Genomic DNA, 20,966 nt, shown 5'->3' with positions numbered 1-20,966 from the left:
AACTGGCCTGCAACCCAGGCATGTGCCCTGACTGGGAATTGAACCTGTGATGCTTTGGTTCATAGCCCAGGCTCAACCCATTGAGCTACACTGGCCAAGGCTGTGCTTTATTTTTTGCCATAATACTTACCACATTCTTTATATATGTTATTTATTTATTTTCTTTCTTGCTTTTATCCTCCTACAAGAATGTAAAAGAGTTCCATGAAAGTAGGAATTTCCATTTGTTTTATTCACTGATCTGTATCTCCAAAGATTAGAACAGTGCCTGGGATATAGTAGGAGCTCAAAAAATATTTGTTGAATGAGTATGTGGTCCATAAGGGTAGAGGCAATGATGAAACCTGCCAGATCAGATTCAGGAGGGAGGACCTTGTAGAGCATAATATGAAATAAGATTGGAGGGCATCCATTATGGCCAGATTATAGAGAGTAGACTATGTTGAGGTGAGTTTTAGGGGTTCTACACAATTGGAACATACACTATTTATAAAGATGAGAAAAATTTTACCTACAATTCATTTGTCATCTGGGAGGCATTAGGAAATAGCAGAAAGAACTCTGGTTTTGGAATTGAAGTCCATATTTTTTCAGACTATAAGATGCCCCTCCCCTCATTTGGGAGGAATAATGGTTGTTAATGCTGCTGTTGAGTTCTGTTTACATTTACATTGGTGAAATATTATGTTATTTATGTTATTAAATATTTTACCACATTTTTCTGCTTCAATTTTTTTTTTTTTATTTTCCTCCTCTAAAACCTAGATGCGTCTTTATGGTCTGAAAAATACAGTATATTAGTTTGAATCCTAGTTCTCAGTTTATGTGACCAGACCAGTTTTGTGACCTTGGGCAAGTTATTAGAAGATCTAGTGTTCTTAACTGTAGGGTGGTGTTAATAATCCCTGCCTCATAATGTTGAAGAGATACTGTTGTAAGTAAAATCCTTGGTACAAAGTTGATAGTCAATAAGTATTTCTTATCCTGCACTGATTGATTTGAAACTATTATCTCTAAACATACTAAAATGCACTTTTTCTGTTTGGGGAAAATTACTTAGAATAATAGGAAGAAGCAAATAAACATACTAAAATGCACTTTTTCTGTTTGGGGAAAATTACTTAGAATAATAGGAAGAAGCAAAGAACATTGGGTTAATGTATTTAAGCTGTGTTTTAGAAAAAATAGCTACTGAATATGAGTAAAAATGAAAAGGAAGATACTATATTTGGATGTTTCACAGTCATGAAAAATACCCACAGAAATAACCAGTAAGTTTTCACTTCTTCAAAATGGTTTAAAAACTTGAGTTAATTACAGGAAAGAGAAAAATTCCCTTATTATGACAGTGTCAGTAATAATAGGGCTTCCAAAAGTACCACACCAAAGGGAAGCCACTGGGGTCTGGGGGAGAATTGGCCTTTCCTGAGTGGTCAGGTCCTCATTGATGTTCCCTTCTGGGGAGGAATCCCATGTTGACATGAACATGGAACACTAACATGACCCTCTAAACATAATTTTTAAAAAGATTTTATTTATTTTTAGAGAGAGGGTAAGGGAGGGAGAAAAAGAGGAGGGAAACATTGATGTATGAGAGAAACATTGAGCAGTTGCCTCTTGTATGTGCCCTGACTGGGGATCAAACCCGCAACCCAGGCATGTGCTCTGACTGGGAATCGAACCTGCAACCTTTCAGTTTGCAGGCCGACGCTCAATCCATTGAGCCACACCAGCCAGGAATGCAAATAAATTTTTAATATTAAATTCCCTACTTGTTAAGGATCAACCAAGGAAACATTCTCCTGGGGAAGCCTTGCACATTTTCTGTATAACTGGTTGTTAAAGATATTATCCTTTCTTGCTAATTGAACCTTGGTAAGGGCTCATGTGACAGATTTGTTTTAGAATTAGGATTAAGCAAACATTTATTTCTCTTAACTGGTTTATTTCCTTTTATCAAAATGATGCAAATCAAATGGCACACAATGTTTTCTTTCCGTTTCAGTTGTCAGGAAACTGAGAACACCATTTCATGCTTAAAGACAATAAGAAAAATTTGAGGAGACCCATTTAATTCCTCCTATTTATAGTTTAGCATTGTTGGTTTCTACTTTAATTGGCTTGCTTGCTGTAGGGTACTGTAAAGGTTTTATAAAACAACCAGACTGTACCTGAGGCTGATCTATACAGTTTTAGCATGTAACTAATTTCACATTTCCCAACATTTTGTAAATATATACTATTTTTACATATACCACATTAAGAATTTAGATTCTGAATTCTAAACCATACCTGTCACATGAGCTCTTATAAGATGTACAACACACAAGTGAACAGCAATGAAAATGCATGAACTTCTATGTTTTGAACATGAGTAATTCTCAAAAACATAATATTGAAAAAAGGGAGATGAAGCAAAATCCATTCAGTAAACATGGCAGACAATGCTACTTGCCCCCCAGTATCTGCTTTGTATTTTTTCCACATTAATGAAATTTTAGGAGAAATGTTTTGCTACAAAGAAGACTTTCTTCCTTTCTTGCAGCCAGATATGACCATGTGACCAGATGGGGTCACAGAACTGGGAAATAGAATGGGGAAAACAGATGCTTTTGTAGTTTGATGTTAAGACCTGTGGCACAGATGTTGCCAGAGAAGGCTTGCAGGCTGCAAGACCCACACAGTTAGCATGTACTTTGGCCCAGACTCTAGCAATGACATTGCTGGCCCCTTAGCTGAAATTGTCAGCAGCCTGAGGGACTCTCTCAGGGCTATGCTCATGTTAATGAGGCTCAGAGAACCCAAACCTAAACCTGAATGCCAGTTTATTAGTGTAGGATAAGAGAGTTTATTGTTGAACATAGTAGAATGTATATTTAGGCAGAGCAGAGCATTTTCTCTGTGTAGACAAGGAGCAGGGAACCCTGGGTTGTTATCAGAAGGTTGCTTAGAGAGGACAATACAAACAGAGGCAATTGGTTATGATATGCTCACATGTAGACTGGAAAAAGCTGATGGGTCCATCTCCTTGGCAGGGATAGGCTTGTCCCTTCTCCACTGTTGGCCCAGGTAAGGCACTATATCCTTTCAGTCAGCTAGTGGTCGCATGGATGGTTTCACCATCTGACTTTTGGAGATTTGCTTTTCTTCTTCTTTTTTCACAGGATTTTTTCTGGGCTGGTACCATAGAATGGACTAGATTTCCCCTAAATGAATCTCAGGTGCATTCCAGGTGGATCACTTGCAGTTTGGGGATTCCCAGGCTCTTCTGGGCACACAAATAGCTAATCCTCTGGTTTACTCCCACAATTTGACAATCACATCTACATATGGCAAATTTTCTGGCCAACTCTGAAGAAAACCTTCATTCTATTACCTCTAAATCTATGGAGATCCTCACTACTGCTCCCTTATTCCAGGTACATTCCATGATACTTTTAGTAGTATTTTTGAATGAGGCTCTTCCCATCACATACAAGGGTTTTCTGTCTGCCCATTTGTCATCCCTTCTTTCACTCAATTTGCTTAAACATGGAGTTACCAAAGGGCCAATCCTTGTCCTGATAACTTTCTTTTACTCTCTTGTCTATGGTTTCAGATATCATTTTTACATAGCTGGCTTACAGGTTTTTATTTTAAGTCCTATATGTAATTTCTACAACACAGTTTTGAAACTCACTACTTTTGAAAATTATTTTTTAATAAGATGGTACACCATAATACAAAATTTAAAAGTTCCAGGAGAAGACAACTGAAAAAGAGGCCTCCCTTCATCCCTGGACAGAAATGTGTCCTATTCTCTTCCTTGGAAGCAAATGGTGTCATCATTTGGACCATTTCCCCTTGAAGGTCTTATGCTGTGGAATGAGTGTATGTGATGACATAGCATCTTCCGTTTTTAATGCCAGCTTTTGCTACTGGACATTCTCACTTCCGTAAATGGCATCCATATGTTACTAGCCACCTAACCTCAAAGCCTTGGTGTTTTCTTTTACTTCTCTTTGTTTTTTTCCTCGTTCATATCTTATTTGCCATATTCCATGAATTTATTCATGGTGTACTTTCCTTCCTGTTACACTAGATTGCTGTCAGCACCCAGCTAGATGGTGAGGTGACCTTTCTGCCCTCACAGCATTCAACTGCCTGATTACTCACTGATATCTATAACCGCCCCCCCAGTGCTGTAATATAACTAGGAGGATGGTTGATGAATTCTGTATCCAACGTTTTTGTTTTCTTTTCTACAATTAACCTTCAATTGGATTATGGACTCTCAGGGCACAGAAATCACTGTGCACTATTATGTGGTATATGCCCTTTAGTGGTTTACATAGTCTTTATACATAGAGTGGGTTCTCAATGTATTTGTCACATGATGAGATGAACAGTGTTTTTTGTTTTTGTTTTTTTGTTAGTTTAAATCAGGGGTCCCCAACCTCAGGCCATAGACTTGTACTGGTCAGGGCCTATTAGGGAACTGGACTGCACAGCAGAAGGTGAGTTTGCATGTAATGTGCTTGAATCATCCCAAAACCATACCCTCTCCCTCCCCTCAACCCCAACCTTGGAAAAATTGTCTTCATTAAAACTGTCCAGCGGTGCCAAAAACATTGGGTACCGCTGTTTTAAGCAATCAAAATGTGGACATTTTGCTTTTAAAAATATGGACAAAATAACTGGCAGAGAATATAACTGCAAGAAGATGAGCAGATAAGTTGCTATATTTATGATGGTTTACCAGTTTCTTTTCGTCAAAACCTTCTCTTTTCTTGCTCTGTAATATTATACTCTAGGACATTCCACATGCTACCTGTGCTCCTTCCCTTCTTTTTTTTCCTCCTTAGTATTTATAAACTACTATGTACTTTATGTATCTTTTTTTTAAAATGTTATTTCTCCTACTAGCAAATAAGCTGTATAAGATTAGGATTTTTGTCATTCTGTTGACCACTGTATTCCCAGTGCCTGGAATGTGTTAAACTGCTCAATAAATATTTGTTGAATGTATAATTGTTACCGAACAGCAATTGGGGTCCTGCTGCCTGCTGCTGCCCTCTAGGCAAAATTCCAGAGGCAAATGTTTGGTGATAAAGGAGTCTTTATGCAAAAAGTTCACAATTTTGGAATAACAGCTTTTCACATGCATTGGTCACTTAAGCCTATCAATTAAGGCTAAACTCTAACACTTGAGTCCTCCTATCATTCCCTGTTAGTTTTAATTATCTTATTTCTATAGGGTTAGTTTACAAACTAAAACAACATAAGATATAGAAGCTACACAATTTTGGAAGAATGGCAGGCTTCTGCCTCAGAGGTTGTCCCCTCCAGAACACCAAAAGAATAAACCTGGGACTCTGTGTAGGCCAGCTAGATCCTAAGCTGTGCTTGGAGTTTCTTCCAATCCAAAATACATTTCTCTGTTGGGAAATGCAGGCAGCTGCAGCACAATCACCCAGGCATCCTTGAGGAAGAAGAGAGCCTGAGAGCTAGAGACAGCACCAGTGCCAGCCAACACACTCTGAGAACCCAAGATTGCTTCTTTTATTTCAAATTTTCTCCTCCATAATTGCATGCACTCAGGAGCATTCAGCTTCTCAGCCAATCTTGTCCTAGGCTGTTTACCATTGCCTTGGGTAACCTCCTCCTACAGCCCCTTCTTACTCCTCCCCAGTGATCTTATCAGATCTCTCTGTGTCACAACCTGGTGAGGTACAAATTGTGTGTGTTGTCATTAAATTGATTACTCTTACCAATCTTAGGATACTACGCTATTTGTTCCGTTCATTGCTACTTAGTATCAGTGCTTCGAGGTCAGGGACACATTTTTCATCTCCCTGAAAACAAAAGCTATAGTTTGAGACTGAGTGACTGAGAGAAATGTGGAAGGAAGAAACAGACAACCTAGTTGATGGTGCTGGCAAAAGACATCTTGGGTTGTGCTTTCCAGTGGCTGGCATATTCTTCAAACACTGCCCTTGTATTTTGCTAACCTATGTTGAATACCTTTAATAAAGGTGATATGTTCCTCTTTGTTATTCTTAACAGAAAGTATGTCCTTTCTCATGTCTTAATTTCTTCTCCTTTCATGGTTAATATCTCTTTGGACTCCTTTGCTTAGGTGCTGTCATTGTGTTTTTAAGGAGGCAACCATTGATTGGTTTTGAGTTTGAGTCTTAAATAGATCATTTAGTCTCACAGACACAAATTCTGTTTGTGGCCACATTTTGCCCATCCATTCAGCTAGCAGCTGTGAATATATGAGCCTTGGGTCTCTTCTCCTGTGGGTGCAGTCAGGTAGGCCTTGGTGTTTATCTGGAATTGAGAGGGTGCTGGCTGACCAGTGACCTGCACTTTCCAGTAAGGGCTACCTAGCCATGCTGCCTCAGGAGGTGATTCCCTTCTGTGATTGTGGACAACAGATGTGAGCTGGGCACACTGCTCACTAGTCAGATAACCAACTCTAAATGGGTTTCATGTCCTTTATGAGAGCTCCATTCACTAAAATGGTGTTAGGAAATCCTCAGGACCTTATAAACATGAAGAGATCAACAGATTTTGCTTTGCTAAGGGGTGGAGGCTCTTGTCCTATTGTGAAGAGTCACTGGAAGATTTTAAGCTAGGCAGAAATGTTTATTTTAGAATTACTACCCTTTCAGTGGCATTGAGATATACTGCTGAGGAGGTGAGATATGTGTAGTGAAGCTAAGAGGCTGTTAAGAAGTTCATGTGAGAAAAATTGTTTCCCCTGTGCAGAACTAGATGACTGCCTTCACAAGTGTGTTATTCTCAAAGGGACAGGAAATGGGGAAGAGAAACAATGTTCATAGGGGGCACTGAGAGTTACCTACCTCTTGGACCTGTTGACTTAGAAGTGTAAGGGAGGTGTCAAGTGGAAATTTGGATGTGGGTTTCTGGATCATGGGGAAGAAGACTGTGCTGGAATCACTGCTTTAAAGCTTCATGTTTGGTGGGTGATTTTTAAGAAATTAAAAAATAATTGTATTAGATTTATTAGGGTGACATTGGTCAATAGGATCATACAGGCTTCAAGTGTATGTTTCTATGATACATGATCTGTGTATTGCATTGTGTACCCATCACTCAAAGTCAAACCATCTTCTGTTACCATACATTAGGCCACCTCCACACCTGCCTGCACCCCCTGCCCAGATGTTGTAGAAAAAAGGAAACCCTCATTCACTGCTGGAAAGAAAAATTTTTATTATGGAAAATTTCAGAGACAAGTGTCAAGGCAATAGTATTATGATATTGTGATTTATCTAAGAAATATGTATTTGGTCACAGAGCTCCTAAAAGGCTGGGCATTTCCTAAGTGATAAGAACAGTAAATGTATATTAATATTTATAATAATCCCCTTTAAACCACACCTGAGTTCATGTTAATGAGGTGACTTTGGGAAAGCACCCCAAGGATGGGGAGAGAAAAGAGAGGCTGGAAATTTAGTAAAGTCACCAATGGCCAATGATTTAATCAATTGTGCCTATGTAATAAAGCCTCCATAAAAACTCAAAATGATGTGGTAAAGTTGCCAAGTTGGTGAACACATGGAGGTGCTGGGGGAGTGTCATGCTCAGAAAGTACATGGAAGCTTCACACCCTTCTCCTTACCTTGCCCTAAGCGTCTCTTCCATCTGGCTGTTCCTGAGTTTTATCCTTTTATAATAAACTGGTGATCTAGTAAGTAAAATGTTTCTAAGTTGGGTGAGCTGCTCTAGCAAATTAATTGAACCAAGGAGGGGGTTGTAGGGACCTCTGATCTATAGCTGGTTGGTCAGAAACACAGGTGACAATTCTGGATTTATGACTAGCATATGAAGTTACAGGTGAGGTTGGGACTAAGCCTTTAACCTGTGGAATCTGATACCATCTCCAGGTAGATAGTGTGAGAATTGAGTTGAATTATAGGACACCTAGCTGGTGTTGTAGGGAATTACTTTGCAGTGTGACACACACACACACACACACACATAAACACACACAAGTGTAATAAACCAAATTTCATGTACCCATTACCCAGCTTTGTTAATTGCCAGCTTAATGTCAATCTTGTTTTATCTATACTTTTCAAAGCTACCCCATTCCATGACAAAAAATCCCAAATTTTATTTGTAAATATTTCAGTATTCGTCTGCAGAAGATCAGGAATCTTTAAAAAACATAGCCACAATACATGATAACTCCTTGAAAATAACAATAATTTTGTAACATTTGTCAAATATCCAGTGAGTTCACATTTCTCCAGCTGACTTTTTTGTTTGCTTTAAGATATGAATAAGGTCCCTACAACTGCATTTGGTTGATATGTCTCTATATCTTATAAATCTCTCTTAATCTGTAGGTTTGGATGGGTAACTTTTCAGAGCATTCTGGGTCTTATTTGTGTGAACCTGAATGATAACCAGTACTTGAACAAAAGAACTAGGTGGAGGAAGATAGTGTTGATGTAAGAAACATACAAACCTGTAGAGAATTTTTAGAAGAATTTATTTGAGTCAAACTTACAACACTGCCAGGAAGCAAGATCTCCAATGCTCCCAAGAATGACAGTTTTGCAATTTCTTTTAGGCATTAAAGTTAAGGAGAGAACATAAGGAAGATTATATAGAGAGAAGTAGGAGAAAGCAAGGTGGGAATTGGATTACAGGATAGTTAACAAAATTATACTTCTCTGGAGGGTGTTTAGCTTCTAAAAAGTGGAATTTCAAAGGTGTGTTAACCTTGATGCACAGAAACTATGGACAGGCCTTGCTTATGGCAAAGATAAACATTTTACTAAAAAAATTATATGCCTAGGGTGTGGCTAGCCACCATGATCTGCCCAGATAGGACTTTATGATCAGATCACTCTGTGAGGTTACTTGCTAGAACCCTTTTTTCATCCACAGTAGGATAATGTAGGGATCCTGTTAACTGGAGGAATAATTGTGATTTCTTTTTCTCCTGAGAGGCATGATGCTTTTAGGAAAGCTTGATAACATTCTTGTAGCCTCTCTCTCCTGCAGTTAATTCTCTGTACTGCTGCTGTAGTATCTTCTAAATGTCAGGCCTGATTATGTGCCTTCTTAGCCCAGAAGTCTCTGTGGCCTCCATTCCTATGGGAAATGCCTGCTTTAAGTGTGGCTTAAAGAAGCAGCTCGTCATCCTTGTACCAGCCTCACTCCTTGACACCCTCCCTCTTTCTCCCAAAATGGGCTATGCTTCAGCCATGCTGCTGTGGTTAATGTTCCCTTTCCCACCTCATGCTGACAGCTTTATCTGTATATAGTTCACACCCCCTCTTCTTTTATCCATAAAAGTCTGACTCATCTTGAAAGAAAGGCACAACTGAGGAGTCACCTTTTCTGTGAAGTGTTCCTCAGCTACCTTTCACCGTAAAGATTTACTCAGTCTGTTCTTCATTGTGCCACCTTTGTATGCCTCTGTTTTGTGGTGCTTGTCACAATTTGACTGGCTTTTTTGTTATATGTTCTCTGGGTGGGCAAGGGTGTGTGTGTGGAAGCTCAGGAGGACAAGTGCTGTGGCCTGGCCAGTACTGTGTCTCCTTAGCACCCAGCTCAAAGCCCTCCCTCCTGGAATGCAGAGTATATATGTTTGGTACCAACTCTTAGAAGGATGAACAACAGATTTTCTGTTTTTAATTTTATAGTCATGTATTTGATCCCATGTCCATGGGTCATTCATACATGTTCTTTGACTAATCCCTTCCCCTTCTTTCTGCCTTTATCCCCCTTTCCTCTGGCTGCTGTCAGTCTGTTCCATGTTTCCATATCTCTGGTTCCATTTTTCTCATTAGTTTCTTTTGTTAATCACATTCTTTTTGTAAATGAGATCATATGGTATTTGTCTTTCACTGACTGGCTATTATAGCTTCTCCACTGTATGTTGTATCAAGTAAGCTGTTAAATATAATTTAGTTTTAAGCTGAGCTGAGTTAAAACCAGTGAGTAATTGTTTTATTCTGCCCTCATAAATACATAAAAGATTTTGCTGGGTATATGGTGTAAAGGATTTCTTTTTATGTCATTAATGTTGACTCTGATTGTTGACTTGGGATATTTCCCAGACACCAGTTTCATGACCCCCAGCATTGCAACAAAAGCACAAAACTCTAATCTTTCCAAATACTGCTTTGTTGCCTGCCAAAACCCAGACATAAATTGGGAGGGGAAGGCATTATGTTCATAATAGGGAACTGACGCTTCCATCTGTGTGTAATCTGTTAATATGATTTGTAGTCAAGTTATAGTTTTTTATTTTCATTCTTTCAGCAACCATTAATTGAGTGATAACATGTTCCAGACGTTGTGCTGGGTTCAGTGGAGCTTGCTCTCTCATGGGGGGGACAGATACAAAATAATAGTTATGTGGGCACTGATAGTGCAGAGGAAGGAGTGGTTAACTTTGTGACAAAGGTGGTGTTGCTTCAGTGGCATACTGCAGGTGAATACGAACTGACCAGGTAGATTGTAGGGGATAGAGGCAGGGGGGCTGGGAGGGCCATGAGGGACTAGGTGACAAACCTCAGAGCAAAGACAGTGCCAAGAGCAGAGAGGTAGGAAATGGGCTTTTAGCTATAGTTTTAATTTTTAATAAATATATATTACACATGTTGTAAAATCTAAGTGGCTCAACAATGAAAATTAAGTTCTATCTTTCCTCTCAACCCTAAGTCATGAAAGTCCCCTCCTTAGAGACAGCCATTGTTACACTTTCTTGTGTAAAAACTCTCCACAGAGTTTTGCTGAATTTATAAACCTCAGATAGATTTTCTTTTTATCTCCATGCAAAAGGTAACACACTATATGACTTATTCTGCACCTTGCTTTCTTTTTCAACATAAAGCATTGGGCAGGTAGTATTGCTGCATCTCTTTTAGTATAATGGCTACAGATTCTGTTATGTGAGGAGACCATAATTTTTTTTTTAGCCAGCACCCTTTGGAAGAGACATTTAGGCCTTTTATAATAATGCATTGTTATCCATCCCATGAAGTACATGGGGATAAGTGAGCTGCAGCCATAGAGAGCAGAGCTGAGGGTTGTAAATATATTCAACCCTTACTTCAGGTTCTGTTAACAAACAAAAAGTCAAACATTTAGAAAATAACCAAATAGAATTTCAAGAAATTAAAAATAGTCACTGAAATTACAAACTCAATGGATAGGGTAAAGGACTGAAGAGAGAATTGGCAAACCAAATGATGAATATGAAGCAATTATTCAGGAAGTGGCACAGAGAAGCAGAAGGAAAGTATATCTACATGCTGAAGTGCAATGCAGCATTGAGACAGCAGGAACCAGATCCACATGTCAATATGAATGATCCTCCCAAGCATATTGTAGAGTGAAAAAAAGCAAGTTACAGAGTAATTCACAGCATATATAATCCAAAGTCATACAAAATTAATGTACAAGGTCTCTCCAGAAAAAGTCCAGCAATTGTTAATACAATGAGAACAGTTTGTACAACATCGATGTGACCTGGCAGCCAAGGAGAGTGGACTGGAATGCACATGTGTGAACAATGACGACTTCACTGTACTAGTCGGTGGGAGCAGTAGATGCCATTGAGTGAGCATGCATACTGTGTGGCTGTCACATTCAATATGCCTGAGCAAGTAGAGCAATGAATCTGCATAAAATTTTGCATTAAGCTTGAACATTCCTCTGTGGAAACTATTTGGATGATTCAGAAGGCTTTCAGGGGTGATGCAATAGCACAAATAAAAGTGTGGCACAAATGCTTAAAAATGGTCCAAAATCTGTTGAAAGTGATCCACATTCTGGAAGGCCTGAAACAAGCAGAACATCTGAGAACGTTGAATGTGTATGGGCTGCAATCTACAAAGATTGGCAACTGACAGTGTGAGAACTAGAAGCTGATCTGGGGATTCCAAAAACTATTGTGTCCAGGATTTTTATGCAGGATCTTGGCATGAAACGTGTTGCGGCAAAATTTGTTCTGTGGCTTCTGCTACTAGAGCAGAAGGAACATAGTGCTGCAGTTGCTAATGACGCTGGGAGAACAGTGTGAGTTTCCAAGGTGCCTACTTTGAAGGAGACTGAGATGTCATTGTCCTATGTACAATGTTTCTTGTACCTTGTACCTTCTTCAGTAAATGTCTCTATTTTTCATATGAGATGGCTGGATACTTTCTGGACAGGCCCTGCCATATATCTGCAATTAAGCTCTAAGGGAATAATAAACACCAAATTCAGGCTAGTGGATTCCAGGGGTAGAGTGGGGGACAGTGGGGGCCTTGATTGGGAATGATACAAAGCATGCTTAGCTTTCTTGGGAAGATGCTGTTGATTAACTTGAGTGATAGCCACATAGATGTCTGGTAAACCATTCTTATCTTGATTAATTCTTGCAAAATATATTAAATACCACAGGCATACCTTGGAGATATTGCAGGTTCAGTTCCAGACCACCATAAAATGAGTATTGCAATGAAGTGAGTCATAATCTTTTGCTGGTGGAGGGTCTTGCCTTCAATTTATAAAAAATTGCAACACCTGTTAAGCACAATAAAATGAAGCACAATAAAATAAATTATGTCTGTATATAAAATAGTATATGTAATTTATGTACAGATAAAAATGGAATAAACACCTCTGTATTCACTGTCCAGCTTAAGAAACAAAAAATTACCAGTACCTTTGAAATCCCCTGTATATTCCTTCTCAATTATGTTTTTCTTTGTCCCTTATCTGTACTATGCCTGTACTTTTAGGTATCTGGCATATTTCATAATTAAATTTTTAAAAGGGATGCTTTATAGCCTTCTTATAATTGTCTTCCTAGTATATATAATAATCAATTTGAATTTAAATCTTTGTCCCCCTTTTTAAGATTTGTTGCATTGGTCATCTAAGTAAAAAAAATATGTATTGTGTGCCTATGGCTAATTTTCTAAACACAACACGTTTTTGACATCTTCCTAAGTATGTGATGTTTTAAACGCATTAATGAAAGTTATTCTTTGATCTGGCCTCATTATGTTTGATCAGGGAGAAGAGAGTTATGATAGTTTCTTGGTTAGTGCCATACTTTCTCCGAAGTAGGAGTTCATGCTACAAGGTCAATATGGTGAAAGTCTCTTTTGGAATATGGTGGTACGAGAAAGGAAAACAAATAAACGGGAACATCTCTGGAGTTAGAGTGGGACCCTGTGTTAGAGTGGTGGGACCCTTTACAACTTCTCATTTGTGAAAGAAATATTTCATAGTTGGGAGGTGGGATGTGAGTTAGCTGTAGAGATATTGTTGATAGTCTAGAGAAGCCACCTACAGTTTCTCAAAAAGATAGTATATTAGTCAGTTGGAGCTATCATAAGAAAATACCACAGACTGGGTGTGTTATGGACATAAATTTATCTCCTCATAGTTCTGGAGGATGGAAATCTGAGATCAGGGTGCCAGCAGGGTTGAGTTCTGGTGAGTTCTATCTTACTGGTTTGTAGATGGCTGCCTTCTCACTATGTACTCACATGACATTTCTGTGCATGAGTGTGCATGGAGAAAAAGAGAAAAATCTCTCTTCCTCTTCTTTTAAGGCCACCATTTTTATTGGATTAGAGCCCACCCTTATGACCTCATTTAACATTGATTGCCTCCTAAGAGCCCTGTCTCCAAATGCAGTCATAGTGGGAGTTAGGATTTCAACATATAAAGATTGAGAGAACACAATTCAGTATATAGTAGATGGTCTATTTTGGCTGATAATCTTTAAATTCTGGTGAGTTAAAATACATTTTATTTTATTTTATTTTTGAAAAAATATACCCATAAATTAAAGTTAAAGTACTATAAGCTGCTTTACTCATTTATTTTCTTACATGTTCTCAAGTCCCTTCCTTTTCACTTGTGTGTATCTATATATTTGCATTTATTTCAGTTTAAGACTTAACCATCCCTTAGTAATTCAAGTTAATAGAGCAGCAAATGTAGTTGCTGTTGTATGTTCCAGTTTCATAGTGCTCTAAGATAACTGTGATTGGTGTATTTGTTTATTTGCCATTTAACTTCAGAGCTTCTAGGAAGGTAGATTCTGTAGTATACCTCATAAAACCATTGGAAGGTTTTTAATCTCTAAGAGTATTTGAATTTTATTCATTAATTTGGGCCAAATTCTAAAGGCTGATAAATGCAAGTATCCTTGGATTTTTATAGCAGATAAAAGTTTAAAAATATATAATTGCTCCCTTATGGGTCAGAACTAAGGCTCTTTTCCCAGAACTCAAATGAGATAATTCCTTGTAACAGATGACTACTGGCTAATTTCTTTATAGTTTACTGTTGTTTATGGAGTGACTATGGTGGGTCAGATGCAGGACTGGCTGGCAGGTACCTTGAGCATTGCCCTCAGGAATATTAGCCTTGGTGGTGAGGAATAGGCAGTTAAAAGGCAGTCATAGTGCAGTGCAATTGTTGTTCTGATAAACATAGTCACTATTAGAGACTATGTTCTGGAGATGAATGATGAGCAGGGCTGCCACATAAGGTTGTATAGGTTGTGCCTAGAACAATTCCAGGGAGCATCTTTCATGTTGAAGTCGGTGAGGACCACCCTGATTATGGAGAATCCAATCCAATCCTGAGGGATTAGGAAGGACTTCCCTGCCTATAAGAAATAATATGTATTTTGTGATTTAATGGATGAGTAGGTGTTAATCCAGTGAAGGTGGTTAAGGAGGAGAGAGTGGGAAGAGAGTTTCAGGAAGAGGCTCAGAGGAAAGACTGATTAATTTATTCCAAAGAGTAACTGGTGTTTAGTGGAAAGTCTTTGCCTGTGCCTTTAAATAGTGGGAAACAGGTTAAGAAAGTGTGGGACAGTCTTCTGTAGTAACTTTGTAATCTAGTCCTTTGGCAATTGACTTGAATTTGATTGTGTTTAATTAAAGGGGAAATACATAAAACAACAATTAAAATGTTGTAAATGATGACTCAGCCACAGGTACACTGTCATTGATTCTGGGAGATGTCAGAATGTGAGGCAGAAACAAATAAGTCATATACCTGATCTAAAATAGAAAACCAGTGCTATATTTTTAAGGGCCCTTAGACTAGTCTGGGAATCTACTGGCTTCCCATTATCTTCTGATTAAGTGTATCTGTGAATTTTAGTTTTAAAACATTTAAAAGAAAATATGTTTAAGAACATGGGTGGTTAGGCTTTCATTTTTTTTTTTTTTAGTTTCAAGGAGTTAAATTAGTGATATTCTTCTGTTCCCTAGTAAAATTTGGAACCAGTTGGCAGATAAAGGAGCCTGGTAGATAGAGATCAAAAAGTCTTTTTTTTTTTTATCAGTGGCAGGGCTTGGAGAGTGTGGTTTATGTGTGTGGCAATAGTGGGCTTTTTGAGACTGTAGCCCTAGATGAGGTAGAAATAATCCCTCTAAGCCCTGGAGATGTTGAACCAGGACAGGCCCACACTTAGAATAAGGCAAGTGTAATCAATCTACACTTTGGTATCACAGGACACCTCTAGTAAAAAGTTTAGTCATTGAGCCCATGTCTGCCTCCTTGGTTCTAGTTTTCAATGAAAGATTTCTGCTTTTTCATTCTATAATACACTAGAATGGACATCTTGATCTTGTAAAGACTATCAGATGGTATGTGGTTTGTAGTTACCCACAGAGAAATGCAGTACAGCACAGCAGTGATGGGAAGTTTATCCTGGTGTCTCATCCAAAAGTTTCATGGGATAGTAAAATGATTTTTCCATGTCTGGTTTTCCCAAATAGTTATCTAAGACCTAGAATAATTTTATTTCTCTTATTCCTGTTACATTCTGTATTTGGGGAAACTACTTAGAATTTGTGGTGTTTTTGATTCACATAAACTTATTCCATATTGGTTTTAATAACATCCTTGGAATTTCAACTGTTGAAGAAGAAGAGCATTGGGTTGGAGGTTGAACTCTTGGCTAATGGGCTTGATTTTCATTATTTTCATTTCTCATACATGATAGAACTTTTGTCTTGAAGAGCTAGGAAATCAGTTTATTTCTTTAATTAAAGTCACCATTTATCAGGGCTGGCTTTCTGGTGATTCACATGTTTCTGTTTTATTATTGAGAGTTATCAGGTTTGGAGCAACTTGAACTTTCATACATTGCTTGTGGTTGGGGTGGTTGACTCAAAATGGTGTAGTAACTCTAAGAAATGGTTTGGTGGATTCTTACAAAGTTAAACATGCATTTGTCATGTTATAGTCTGGGTATTTACCCTAGAGAAATGGAAACATGTTCTTCACATACAAACTTGTTAATGAGTGTTCATAGCAGCTTTATTTGTGATAGCTAAAATCTGGAAACAAGCCAAATGTCCATCAACAGGTAAATGAATAAACCACCTTTGGTACAGTCAGTCATACAATAAAGTACTACTCAATAGTAAAAAGTAATGGATTGTTAACTCACATATTACTTGAGTGAATCTCAAAGACATTATGCTAAGTGAGAGAAACCAGTCTGAAAGGGTCATATATATACTGCATGGCTCCATTTATTTAACTTTGAAAATACAAAACTCTAGTAATTGGAAACAAATCAGTGGTTTCTGGGGTTAGATAAGGTGAAGGTGTAAATGTTAAGGCATAGTATGAGGGAATTTTCTTGGGAGTTATAGAACTGTTCAGTATTGTGATTGTGGTAGTGCTTACATGAATCTATAAGTAGTTAAAATTCATAGAACTGTACAACAAAAGAAAATAATCAATTTTATTGTAAGATAATTTAAAAAGTAAAAAATAAAAAGACAGTATCAAGGAAGTTTAAAAAAAGAAAGAAAAAAATAAGCCACAGACCAGGAGGAAATATTTGTTTTGCATTTTTTATTGTTGTTCAAGTACTGTTGTCTCCATTTTCCCACCACCACTCCCTCCCACCCCCAACTCCCACCCTTGATCCTTCCTCCCTTTGGCTTTGTCCATGGGTCCTTTATGCATGTTCATTGACAACCCTTCCCCTTCTTTTCCCCATTACCCCCCTCCCTCATCCCCCCTGGTTACTGTCAGTTTGTTCTTTATTTCAGTGTCTCTGGTTATATTTTACTTGCTTGTTTATTTTGTTGATTAGGTTCCACCTATAATCATATATTCAATAAAGAACTTGTATAAGAACATATAAAGATATCTTAAAATTCAATAAGATGACCCAGTTTAAGCAGGGCAAGAGATTTGAATCAATGGGCATTTCATCAAATAAAATATACAAATGGCTCTTAAGCACATAAAAAGATGCTCAACATCATTAGGGACTGGGGAAATGCAAATTAAAACCACACTGACATACCACTTAACACTCTCTAAAATAGGTATAATAAAAAAATAACAAGTGTTGTCGAGCATGTGTATAAACTATAAGTCTCATACATTGCTGGTGGGGATATAAAATGGTACTCTTTCCCAAATGGAAAACAGTTCAGTCACATCAATAAATTCAATAAAAAGGAAAAAGTAGTAAACATAGATTTACATATGACACAGCAGTTCCACTCCTGGGTGTCTATCCTAGAGAAATGAAAACATAGGTCAGTGTATACTTGTATATCAATGTTTGTAACAGCATTATTCATAATAGCAAAAACTGGAAACAATCTAAATGCTTATCAACTGGTGAATGTATAAACAAAATATAGTATATCCATAAAATAGAATACTATTTGGCAACAGAATAATGAAGTACTGATACCTTCCTTCCACATGGATGAACCTTGAAAACATTATGCTTGGCGAATCTTCCAGACACAAAATACTACTTGTATTGTATGATTCCATTTTTATATGAAAAGTCCAGAAAAGATAAATCTGTATAGACAGAAAGTCGGTCAGTAGTTGCCTGGGGCTGGGAGTAGGAAACAGGGAGTGATTACAAATGGAAATTTTCCAAAATTAGATGGTAGTGATAGTTGTACAATTCTGTGAATATACTAAAAATCATTAAATTGCACACTTAAACTTCATGAATTTTATAGTATGCAAATTGTACTTCAATAATTTTAAAAAAAATATTTTACTGCATATTTAAACAAGTAACAAAAATATTTGAATAAATTCTCCTTGAAACTAATATATCCATGAATAGCTCAGATGCATAATAAATAGCAGAACAAGTAAAAAATACTGAAAAGACTATAACACTCATTCTCAAAAACAGAGTCACTTAAATCACCCCCAGACCTTAAAAGTCATTGTCACTGCTGGTATGGATCTATTGCATTCTCTTTATTCACTGAATTAGAAATCACTATCACTATCTTCAAACAGTATATAACTGGATCTGGAATGGGATGCTTTCAGATGAAGCTTTAGAACTCAGAGCAACCCCAACGGTGCTGTAAATAAACCTCCAGTAGTGGCCAAACCAAAGTGATGATTATCAACTCCCAGTAGCTCCTCTAAGGGAAGGTGAGGTCTTAGTAGAGGGGAACAGTGCCTTCATGCACCTGTTCCCCAATTCCTTAACAAAGGCTTATTAATAGAGACATCTATATATTGCCCCTGGTAGATGTTTTTTGTAAGATAACAGGTAACAGAGAATCCACTTGTTCAGCTGTTCTTGCAACAACTTCAGTCACAAAAGTGGAAATTGGCACTGGAGTAATGGGGGCTGGCTTCTTTAATGACTTCATGGGATTTCTGAGCCACACTTTGTCCATAATTAAATTCCTTCCTTATACCACCAATTTTTAGATGGGCATATACATAAACTGTATGAAGGGATTTTTGTTATGTCTCTTAAAAATTAGAAAAGTTGATATTGTATATCATCAGCACATTATGCCAATACAGTTATAAAGTGAGTTTTTTTGTACCCACAAGTTGAAAGTCTTCAATTTTAAACTGAAAAATTCTTGAATTTTTGAAGCTTTGTTTTAAGCTATATCAAATGTCACCATCTTGTTTTAAGCCACATCAAATGTCAAAGTAATTTCATCCATATTTGCTTTTTGTAAATGGTCAAAACTAAATTCTCCCCTGACATTAGTCACACACCTGTGAAATCAGTGATCCTCTATTTATTAGCTGATACCTATGTGCTATTTTTCTGGCTTACATACATAGTAGATTATATCTCTTTGTTATCTGGAACTCTATGATGTTGATCCAGGAAAATCATTCGTGCCTCTGTTGTTTTCCATTGTTTTTTTTTTTCCTCTGAATACTGAGCATTCTGAGCTTTGAAAAAAATCTAGTGTCATGCTTTAATTCCTGGTAGTAATGATCTCTTTACAGTTTGGCAGATGAAAATATGCCATTCATGTTTGCTCCATGCCTTTGTCCTAATATCTTATTCTTTGTAGAACTGGAAGATGCTAAACATGAACTTAATCATAGCAATGATTGTTCATTTGCTCTATGGACTACAGTGGTAATAAATAAGAATCTAAAATGTTTGAGGTGGTACTTAAACTCTACCTTGAATTAGCAGTATATATCCTGTTGGTTGGTATAGGAGCAGCAGAATATATTTTTGGTCAAAACTATCAGGACCAGTGTTAACTTTGTTATGTTTGTTGAGATTTTTAAAAAAATTTTATTTATTTATTTATTTTTAGAGAGGGAACGGAGGGAGGGAGGGAGGGAGAGAGAGAGAGGGAGAGAGAGAGAGAGAGAGAGAGAGAGAGAGAGAGAGAGAGAGAGAGAGAGAGAGAGAGAGAGAGAGAGAGGCATCAATGTGTGGTTGCTGGGGGTCATGGCCTGCAACCCAGGCATGTACCCTGACTGGGAATCGAACCTGCGACACTTTGGTTCACAGCCCGCTCTCAATCCACTGAGCTATGCCAGCCAGGGCTGGTTTTTTTTTTTTTTTTTTTTTTTTTTTTTTTTTTTTTGCCATGTTTTGTCACAAGGGGCAGCATCATCACCTTCATTGTGTCCATTTAATCTTTAACATGGATGCATTGGGCCCAGGTAAGGAGGGAAAGGTTTTAAAAGTACTATATAAAAACAATATCTATCACTTAATAATGCTTACAGATATGATGGTGATGGTTAATAGGGGAGAGTGTGAAGGCATTTTCTGTAATTGAGAAATTTGTCTGCAAATATGAACCTCCTATAAGGAAAAAAACCTCCTGTTTCTCCTTTGCTCTCAGTACTCACAGTGGACACTTTTGTGATACAATGTGTGGGAGTTTTCCCACACCAAGCAATTCTCAAACTCTGTGCTGGATACTGACTGAGTGTTCCACAATTTTACTCATTTCTAACACTATCTACCTAGAAATAGTATCAGATCCTATAGTTAAGGGCTGAGTCCTACAAGACTGCTGCCCCTCCCATTTCAGTGGCAAGTCGCAAGTCCAGGTTGTCACCTGTGCTTCTGACCAATAGGTATAAATCAGAGATTTCCCAAAATCCCCTTCTTGGGTTTGATCACTTGCCAGAGTATCTCAAAGACCTCAGAAAAACAGTTTACTAACTTATTATAAAAAGATGTAACTCAGGAACAACCATATAGAAGAGAAGCATAGGGCAAGGTACATGAGGATACTGAGTTTCTATGGTCTCTGAGTGTACTGCTCTCCCAGAATAGCACCTCTACTTGTTCACCAGATTGGAAGTATCTGTGTTTGCTTAAGGCAAGATAAAGCTTTTACTAAAGAAGTTATATGCCTGAGGTCTGACTACCTATCATGACTCGACCCATTAGGAATTTGTGATTATATCCCCCATGAGGTTGCTTTCTGTAGAACTCATTTTTCATCCACATGCCTAACTACAGAGTGAAATAAGAATAAAAAATAATATTAAGTTTGATCTAGAGTGGAGAGTGAACCCAGAGACCCCTTAGCAGCCCTCCTGCCACCAGCATCCATTACTATCACAACTGGGAAGGAACCATGGCTGCCACAGTCAGCTCTAGTCACCACCCTCATTATTATAACCATGAGCAGTGGGGCTGAGACCCAGCAGCTATCTGATACACTTCCTCA

At 37.8% G+C, this 20,966-nt stretch overlaps 1 protein-coding gene across 3 annotated transcripts in view; it reads left to right on the top strand.

The window, feature by feature from the left end:
- The window catches only part of SLC9A7 (solute carrier family 9 member A7), a 181,981-nt gene that overhangs the window by 64,093 nt on the left and 96,922 nt on the right, over nucleotides 1-20,966 (top strand). The window contains exon 1 of one of the 3 annotated variants that reach the window (XM_036016617.1): nucleotides 19,889-19,941. The exons of the other annotated variants lie outside the window; for them this stretch is intronic. Coding sequence (XP_035872510.1) covers nucleotides 19,923-19,941 — 19 coding nt within the window. The 5' untranslated portion in view covers nucleotides 19,889-19,922. Of the gene's footprint in view, nucleotides 1-19,888; nucleotides 19,942-20,966 lie in introns of those variants that run through there. 3 annotated transcript variants of the gene reach the window in all.

This window comes from Phyllostomus discolor, chromosome X (genome assembly GCF_004126475.2).
Source record: "Phyllostomus discolor isolate MPI-MPIP mPhyDis1 chromosome X, mPhyDis1.pri.v3, whole genome shotgun sequence".
Taxonomy (NCBI): Eukaryota; Metazoa; Chordata; class Mammalia; order Chiroptera; family Phyllostomidae; genus Phyllostomus; species Phyllostomus discolor.
The sequence above is the reverse complement of the archived record's forward strand: the minus strand, read 5'-3'. Positions and strand labels throughout refer to the sequence as shown.